The sequence below is a fragment of the Bos taurus genome, chromosome 19 (genome assembly GCF_002263795.3).
Source record: "Bos taurus isolate L1 Dominette 01449 registration number 42190680 breed Hereford chromosome 19, ARS-UCD2.0, whole genome shotgun sequence".
Classification (NCBI taxonomy): Eukaryota; Metazoa; Chordata; class Mammalia; order Artiodactyla; family Bovidae; genus Bos; species Bos taurus.
Genome location: NC_037346.1, coordinates 50,337,950 through 50,347,431, shown reverse-complemented (window position 1 = coordinate 50,347,431; position 9,482 = coordinate 50,337,950). Strand labels below are relative to the sequence as shown.

Genomic DNA, 9,482 nt, shown 5'->3' with positions numbered 1-9,482 from the left:
CCGGGGAATGGGAACAGAGCCAGGCCCAGGCCTGCATGTGCCCCTTTGTCTCTGGTCACCCTTGACTCATGACTCGCTCCCCCTGGTGTGAGCTCCCAGGACACATGCTGCCCACAGCTGAGGCTGCACACCTGGCCCTCTGCCACAAGGAAAATGGAGCTGGGAGGGTGTACGCAGGCAGGCTAGGCAGCGGGATGATGACAGCAGCCTTCCTCTGGGTCTGCAGGAAATTTGGGTGCTGCTGGCGAGAGCCTGGAAGCTAGCGAGGCTGGACAGGGACCAAGGACTCTGGGTTCAACTCAACAACAGCCGCTTGCCTCCAGCAATTTGAAAAAAACGGAGCCTGGAGTCAAACAAAGAACAAAGAGTCGAAACACCTCTGTCCTTCCCCGCCCTTGTGACTCTCACACATTGCCCTTATTCCCCACTTTCAGAGTCTCAAAGAGAGACTTCTACCTTAGTGATTTTTATAAGCACCAAAACCATTTGTACAAGAGAAACATACATACCCCTGCAAGGGCACTCCCGGGTTCCAGCACTTCTCTGAGGTCAGCATCTATTGGACTCCACCCTCTGGGAATGAGGGCACTCAGGTATGCCCCAGTTTTGGCCACAGAGTGTCTCTATACCCAGCCTGCTAGGACCCTCCATGGAGAGGGAGCCGGGAAGAGGGGCTCCTTCTGCTCAAGGGCTAATGAAGGACAATTTATAGTTTAAACTCTTTACCACTTGCTCCTACTTACTCTCGCTCCTTATCCCTGCCTGTGTCCCCAGCATGACTTCTATCTAGGTGGACCCAACTTGCATTTCTGAAAGCTGGAATCAGGCTCTGAGGATTCTCAATGGGCAGAGCTCGGCCCAGTGTCTGTGTGGGGGTGATGCACACAGCAGGGGACTGGCAGGTTCCCAGATCCACACAACGGGGTGAACACACCCGGCTCCCCAAAGGAGGATCTGTTCAGACGTAGCTTGAAAGGGGAGAACTCAGGCACTGGCTCTCCTGGAAAACTGCCACCTACCGTTTTCTTTACAACGATCATCTAATGCCCTGAGCCTAATAAAAATATAATAAGGAATGCACTGTCAAGAAACTCATCTTTTCCCCTGAACTCAGGGCAGTTTCTGAAATTCAAGTTCAGTTCAGTTCAGTTCACTCACTCAGTCGTGTCCGACTCTTTGCCACCCCATGAACCGCATTTGCCAGGCCTCCGTGTCCATAACCAAGTCCCAGAGTCCACCCAAACCCATGTGCACTGTGTCGGTGATGCCATCCAAGCATCTCATCCTCTGTCGTCCCCTTTTCCTCCTGCCTTCAATCTATCCCAGTATCAGGGTCTTTTCAAATGAGTCAGCTCTCTACATCAGGTGGCCAAAGTATTGGAGTTTCAGCTTCAACATCAGTCCCTCCAATGAACACCCAGGAATGATCTCCTTTAGGATGGACTGGTTGTATTTCCTTGACATTCAAGGGACTTTCAAGAGTCTTCTCCAACACCACAGTTCAAAAGTATCAATTCTTCTGCACTCAGCTTTCTTTATAGTCCAACTCTCACATCCATACATGACTACTGGAAAAACCATAGCGTTGACTAGTCAGACCTTTCTTGACAAAGTAATGTCTCTGCTTTTATGCGAAACTCGAGTGACTTCCCATAACTTGAGGTTTCTTTCCTGAATACAGGACCTGGGTATCAGAACTGAGGTGCATGGATTCTGAATCCTCCCCGCTTCCTCCTTTCCTGGCTCCGCCCTGGAATCATCATTAGGGTTTAATACAGGAGCTCGGACCTGTACACAGACAGCCTGCAGCTTCAGGCGTGGAGGAGCCGATTACCCGGTCCAGGTGAGAGCTGGAGGGGTGGTGGCCGGGGCTCCTGGTGTAGGATCGCACTCAAATAGGGGCTGGGTTGATGCAGATGGAGCGCTGAGATCCCAGGCTCTGTGCTCTGCCTTTCCACTGAAGGAGGGAAAAAGACAAAGGCTTCCTGACCTGGTGGGGAACTGCGTCTCTGAGGGGCAGCTCCAGGCTTGACTCTGCCCTTGTCAGGAGGGGCAGAGAGTTGGCTTCTTGAGCTCCCGGATGTCCACCCATCTGCACAAAACCTACGTCCCGGACCACACCTGGGAACACCGGGACACCTGCTGTCCCTGACCACATCTGGCGTGAAACACTTTCATGTCCAGGCCAATGCTGCCACTCTCATACTTGCGCACACACACTCACTTTCATGCACATACACACTTGTGTGCACTGACAAGGGGCACACATGCACACTCAGCCCATTCTCTCATAAACACTCATTAAAACAGAGGAAACCTGGAGAGGGGCACTCCACTGACTCGTTCTATGCTCTCCTTTCATTTTTGGTTAAGCTGCAGCAGCAATCTAAATTCAATTCACCATCCACTACTGGTGAATAATCTGCAATTTGAAAGCCAATTTCCACTCCCAGTGCCTGGGGAGCCAGAGCCCCTGGGAGGCCCTCATCCCCTGGAACTAAATAGTGAAGGTGGTGGGGAGGTACAGGCCCCCACCTGCCCGCGGAGGGTGCCACCAGCTGGTGCTTTTCAGAGGAAGTGCCTTGTGAAAGAGAGTGAGAAGTAGCCCAGCTGATGGGCTGGCAGGTACTGATGGCCCGAGGGAGCCGCAACGGTTTACAGAGTCAGCCCTCAGGCCTGCAGGAACTTATTACTGCCCAGTAGGGATCCCTCCAGAGAAGGCAATGACAACCCAGTCCAGTAATCTTGCCTGGAAAATCCCATGGACGGAGGAGGCTGGTGGGCTGCAGTCTATGGGGTCGCACAGAGTCGGACACGACTGAAGTGACTTAGCAGCAGGGGCAGCAGCAGCACCAGGGACACTCCCTTCTGGCCATAGCAGCAGGGACAGGACACAGCAAAGGCTCCCTGGACTGGGGCATCCCTTCCCTCTGAGCCAGGGTTGGGGCTCCGTTTCAGTGTCTCCTGAAGGTGGTTGGTCGCCTCCCTGCACACTGTTGGTCAAAGGCCTGCCTGGACAGCAGGGTGCTCACCCTCCCATGTAAATATCCAGGTACATACACGTTACCACTGAGCCTTTACGTGGGAAACCTGGTCCAGCTTCTCCTGGTGCTGCAGGAATGGAGATCCCTGCTGACCGAGAACTCCTGTGCCCCTGGTCAGCTGATAAGCCTCAAAGCCACATACCTGCTGCTTCAGTTTCCCCAAGGTCCTGTGGCAGGACAAAGTGCTGGCAATGGCATGCACTTTCCAAGGTGTTCCACTGACTCCCAAATGTGATCATGTCCCCAGTGACAGCACAAATCCCAGCTGTGTGCCCCAGCTTAATACATGGAGATACCAGCAGCTGTGACAGTGATATGAGAGAATGGCGAATTGTTGCCTCACTTTTCCCAACTCCAGAAACCTCAGGGCCCCTCCAGCTCTTGCCCCATCATGCAGTCTTCCTGTACCACTCCCGACCCTCTGCCTTCTCATCCCTCTCTTCCCCTGTTCTGCCCTGGCCTCTCTCTCTCCCATTTTCCTGTCCTTTGCAGCATGAGAGAAAAGAGGAGGGACTCAGGCAGAGGAGTGGAAATGCCAAACTTAAAAACCCATCTGAATTTCAGATAACGAATCACTTTGAAATGTAAATATGTGGCAAATACTGCACAAAATACGCCTAAATTTAAAAATAAGACAGCAGTGGAACCCCAGACTGATAAGGCCGGCCAAGGTGCCTGAGGACAAGGGGAGCTCCTCCCATCCCCAGTCCAGCTCCTCCAGCCCAGACCAGCTCCCACATGCCCATTCCAGCTCATCCATGCTCAGACCAGCCCTTCTGCACTCAATAAGGTGGAAAAGTCTGTGTCTCCGATGTACAGATTTGGTTTAGTTGAGACTGGTCTATGGTTTCAAGGATCTACCCCAACCTGGAGTTCTTCCCAGCTCCTAGGCTGTATCATCTGACAATGAGGAGCCAGGCCCAGGGTGGTTGGAGTTTGGGGGCAGAGACTGGTGGGAAGGGACCCTGGCATCCCTGTCCAGATTCTAGAACCCTCCAGAGCCCTTCCTGGTGAGAACCTCAGTGAGCTCATGAAGTTGGACTGAGAGGTTCGTGTCGTGTGTGTGAGGGCAGAGCCCCGCCATGGCCTGGGGAAGGCTAAGGAAAGACTGGATGTTTGGGGGCAGCGGGAAGAGTGGCAGGGAGTCCCCACCAGTGCCCGTCTGGGAGCCCACACTTTCAGCAACCTTGGATAACATGACAAAAGATGGCCAGGGGTCACCTGTGCACAGGCCATACTCCCTCAGGAGGACTCCAAGTGGTGGTAGAAAGTCTGTGAGTCTCAGCACTGCTACAGGGAAATATCCTTCCTTATCTCTTCCAGCTTCTGGCGGCTCTGGCATCCCTTGGCTTGTGGCTACATCCCTTCAGTCTGTGCCTCTGTCAGTTCCGGGCCTCTCCCTTGTCTGTTTCTGAAAATTTTCTCTCTTCTTACAAGAAAGCCTGACACATTACACTGGGGCCCACACTGCTCTAATACAACTTCCTCTTTATTTATGGCTGCAAAGGCTCTATTTCCAAGTAAGGTCACCTTCACAGATTCTGGGTGGACATGTGTTTTGGGGCCACCTTTCACCCTTCCCTGATGGATCAGTGGTAAAGAAAGTGCCTGCCAACAACGGAGAGGTGAGTTTGATCCCTGAGTCGGGAAGATCCCCTAGAGAAGGAAATGGCAACCCACTCCAATATTCTTGCAAGGGAATTCCCATGGACAGCAGAGCCTGGTGGGCTCCAGTACATGGGGTGGCAAAGAGTCAGACACGGCTTAGTGACTAAAGAGTAGCATTCAGCCTAGTACATACAGTACAGAGGGTGAGAAGAGAGAGACAGTAGTGGGCTGTCTAACCTGATTCCACGTATGTAAAATCACATACATGTGTGTGCACAGAACACATGTCTCTCACGTGACGTCTTTCTTCCTCAACTACAAATGTTGTACTTATGTGAGAAAAGAAGGCTGTCCTTCTGACCGTAAATTAGGAATAGAAGCAAGTTTAGAAAATCAAGGGAAGCCAGAGACAGCAGCACTGTCACAGGGGTCTGGGGGCTGAGACTGTCCTTCGTCATGTCATTCTCCTTGTTTGACCCAGAGTCTCCTGGAGTCAGGACTGGGGCTGGTCACCAATGGCCCTCAGCTCCTGGAAGCGATTACATCCACACTTTCCTTTGCTCCTGGCCCTTCTGCCCAGTACCCCACAAAGTGGAAAAGGAAAATCAGACACTGAATTCAAAACCAGAGGGTACCAAGTCCATGGCATTCTGGAAAAGGCAAAACTCTGGACACAGTAAAAAGATCAATGATTGTCAGGAGTTGGGGGGAAGGATGGATGAATGGATGGAACACAGAGGATTTTCCAGCAGTGAAGCAACTTTTTGTTGTTGAGTCGCTAAGTCACATCCCATTCTTTGTAACTCCATGGATTGTAACCTGCCAGGCTCCTCTGTCCTCCACTATCTCCTGAGTTTGCTCAAATTCATGTCCATTTAGTTGGTGATACTATCTAACCATCTCATCCTCTGTGTAGTACCTAATGGTAGCTACATGTCATTATGAAAAGTGAAAGTGTTAGTCACTCAGTCGTGTCTGAGTCTGTCCATGGAATTTGCCAGGAAAGGCTACTGGAGTTGGTTGCCATTTCCTACTCCAGAGGATCTCCCTGACCCAGGATTGAACCCTCATCTCTTGTGTCTCCTGCATCGGCAGGCAGATTCTTTACCACTGTGCCGTCTGGGAAGCGCAAATATCAGTTTTACTGGATGCCAAAGCCTGAGATGAGCATTTGTTTCAGAGGAAGTGAAAGTTCAGCTTTTTGGACTGTAACTCACGAGTTTCACAACACTCTTGTTGTTGATACAAGCAAATCTGGAGAGTGGACCAAATGTCCCCAAATGCCAATCCTCAGAATGCAAGAGCCGAAAAGGGGCAAGGAGCATCCAAGGTGGTCTTAGGCTGGTGTCAGGTTCAAGTGGCCACACGAGATTCTGTGTGTCACGACCGTCTCTACAGGACACATGGCTCAGGAGTTTTTCATGTTTTATATAAAATTCAAGGTAACCCCAGCAATATAAATGGACTTTTCTCCCAGGGACTTGTTTCCTGTCTCATCTGTCTTTCTCATCCGTCTGACAGTGGTCCCACTGCAGACATTATAAAGGTGTCGAGAAGGGTCATGACACAGTTGGGTCAGGGGAGGAGCTTGGGGACCCTCACCCACCCTGGCCAGGCTGCAGCCCCTCTCACTGGCTTCCCAAGGAGCCTAAGGGAACTCTGACTCATCAGCTTTCCTTCTTCCAGGGAGTGTCCCAGAAACCAGTAAGGAGGACGAGGGACCCCTTAAAACTCATCCACGTCCTGCTGGCCATGCTGACGTCGGCATCCACTCTCCTCGCTCCCAGGATGTTCTGGGTCCTCTTGTTGTTGGCGGCCTTCAGGAGTGCTCAGAGTGGAAGTAAGTGGCATGGTCCCAACTCTGCCTTCGGGGGAAGGGGGTGGGGGGAGGGGGCGGGGAATGCAGCAGGGGCAAGATGGGTGTGGGAGGAGAGACCTAGATCAGGCCAGGAGGGGCCCAGGCTCCAGGTAGTGCCAGTGACCCCAGGAAGGGCAGCCACTGGATGTCCTGAGGTCCAGCCATGACCCACACGTGTGACTTTCCCCGCACAGCCTGGGACAACCCCAAGTGCACCAGGGGTGTGGTTTCTGTGCCGAGGGGCAAGCCAGCCACGATGAGCTGCGGCATCTCCAATGCCTTCTCCCACATCAACGTCTCCGTGAAAGTGAACCACACAGCACCCTGGAAGCTCATCTGCAGTGTAAAGCCGCCAGGAGACTTCTGCCAGGATGGATGGGATCTCTGGATTTGGGAGGGCCAGGCATACCTAGTAACTGATAAAGCCCGGGACACCCAGGCAGGGCAGTACAAGTGGACTCTGCAGGGACGCCAGATAAATACCGAAATCACCACACTGACCGTCGTAGGTGAGCAGGGCGGGGTGGGGGGTATTGACCCCAAGAGCTTCTCTTTTTGGCGGGCAGGAGTGCGGAGCAACTAGGGAGGAGTGACTCCTGCCCACCTGAGGTGGCCAGAGCCACGGAGATGAGGCCTGAAGAGGACTTCCACCCTGCCCCACGCACGCCACGGCTATGCCCTCTCTGAGCTTCTCAGGCCAGCCCCGGCACATGTGCCTGCTTACTGTCCCCGTGTTCTCAGGGAGCTGGCACCCCCTCCCTAAACACTGCCTATCCCCCCACCTCCACCCCTTGCTGTGCTGCAAACTCCCCAAGTCACCGTCGCTCCCTCCCTGCCCTCGCCTGTTCATACACAGTCAGAGTCACCCTGAGCACTGGGGACAGGAAGCAGGGCTCCAGCTTTGCCCCAGACAAGGAACAGTGGGAGGGGCTGAGAGGCACCCCTCAGCCTAGCCGGGCCCTGGGCGGGGAACTCAGTGGGGCCTTTTTGAGCTGCTGTATCAAGGGCTCATCTGATACCTGGGGCGGACGGGCTGTGTCAGGGCAGGCCCTGGGCAGCCCCCCGCCAACCTGCCCTGTGTCTCTTTGGCAGACTCGCATTGCCTGCCTCTCACACCTTCCGCAGGTAGGTGTTCCTATCTTCATCCTGGGCTACAGGAGGGGAGCCCCCAGAAAGCCCCCTTGGGTCTTCCGTCCACAGACACCCTCACCCTCTGTGCCTGGAGCCCTGCCCATCCCATGCACCCGTGCCCCTGTCATTCTCCCACCCATGGGCTTCCCAACCACAGGTGATGTCCCCCTCGAGGGTGCCCCCAAGGTGATGGGGGCTCCTGCACAGGTGAACAAAGGAGGGAGGGCCCGATCACCCATTTTTCGCAGGTTGGCAGGTGAACATACCCCATTCGGATCTTAATCTTGAATACACTGAGCCAGATCCGGTTAATCTTCCCGATCCTTGCCCTGGGTGTCCTCCTCAGCCTGCTGATCTGCACACTGGCGTGGTGCCAAAGGCCTGGCTCCCTGAACTTCAAGCTCCAGAAGGTATTGGCCGCTGAGCCTAGTCTGTGGGCTGGGGAGAGGCGGGGTCATCTCGGACATGGCATAGACACTCTGCCCCATGGTCTCATACCCACCGAGACCAGTGAGAGAGTGGGGGGAATCTGAGGTCCCAGAGAGCCAGAACACCTGCCCCAGAGGACCCCAGCCAGCAAATGCAGTCCTAGTCCCAGAACGCAGATGCCCCACCGCAGACAGGCCACAGAGTCCACACCACCCCTAGGACCCCCTAGGGGATGGCATGGGGGCTTTCTGCTTCTTCCAGGAGACCTAAGATGTGTGGGTGGGGGATGTTCCCAAAGGACGCACTTGTAGGCAAAGGTGTCTTGCATGGCTCTCATCCCCCCCATCCTCCCCACTTCCCCAAGTAAGGAGGCTCTGAGCCTGGGGTGGGGAGCTGAGTGCACCGTGCCCACTGGACTCTGCAGAGGGGACATGCAGCGAAGAGCAGGCTGAAGACTAGGAAGCTTGGCCACTTCCTGGCGTCTTCCTGATGGACATGCCAGGGAGGGCTCCTTAGCAGGTTCTGGGGCCCAAAGTGCAAAAATCTCACGTTCCATAACACTTGACCTAACGGGACCCTCCCCTTCTCCACCCCACCCAGGCCTGGGCTCCTCCCCAGGGCAGGAGTGCCATGCTGTGGTCACCTGGGAGATGCCCCAGTCTGGGGTCCTCAGCTGATCGTGGACACCCTCTTGTCTTTAGAACATGAATAAGAACCAGTTTGAGGGACCTTCAGAGAAGCACTTGAGGAACCAAAATGAGGAAATCAGTGGCCTGAGATGATGCATGAAGCCTCCTCCACCACCGCCACAGGGTAGAGCAGCCCCTCTGGATGGGAGGCTGGACAGGTGGCTGCTGGTGGAATCTCTGTCCAACCTCCCTGGTCTCCCCCAGCCCTGGGGCTCCCCTCTCTGCCACCTGCCCCACGTGCTGCCCCTTCCTGTTCCCAAACCACATCCCAAACCATATATGCCAGATGTCTTTACAAGCAAAGCTGTGCAACCCCACTGAGTGTATTCTTTGTCATTTTTTTGGAGGTGGGCTGGCACGTCTTTTTCTCTTCCTTTCCTCTTTTGTTCCCTTATGATTTGATGACTTTCGTGATGCACTTGAACTGCTTTCTCTTTTGTGTGTGTATACCTATGATAATAGACTTCCGGTTTGTGGTGACCATGAGATTTCGATACAGCAGTCTACATATACGTGCATGAGTGTTTTCAGTTGCTGATCTCTTCTTTCCAGTGCATTCCGAATGTCCTGCGTGCGTCCTCTCCTCCTCTGCTGATTCCTGGTTTTGACCTCCTGTTTGTGTGCGTGGATGGTGTCCTACTTCTACTGCGTGTTTGCCTTTACTGGTGAGCCCTCTTATTTCATCCTTTTCCTGTTTCTTGTTGTGGCCTTTTCTTTTCAGCA

At 53.8% G+C, this 9,482-nt stretch overlaps 1 protein-coding gene across 1 annotated transcript; it reads left to right on the top strand.

Annotated features, from left to right (window-relative positions):
* The first annotated feature begins 1,797 nt into the window (after positions 1 to 1,797).
* SECTM1 (secreted and transmembrane 1) lies at positions 1,798 to 9,076 on the top strand. Its single transcript, NM_001083787.1, is given in 6 exon segments — positions 1,798 to 1,843; positions 6,339 to 6,492; positions 6,705 to 7,019; positions 7,603 to 7,635; positions 7,890 to 8,051; positions 8,772 to 9,076. Coding segments are annotated over 5 exon segments (609 nt in total). The 5' UTR covers positions 1,798 to 1,843; positions 6,339 to 6,404; the 3' UTR covers positions 8,783 to 9,076.
* The last annotated feature ends 406 nt before the right edge of the window (positions 9,077 to 9,482 follow it).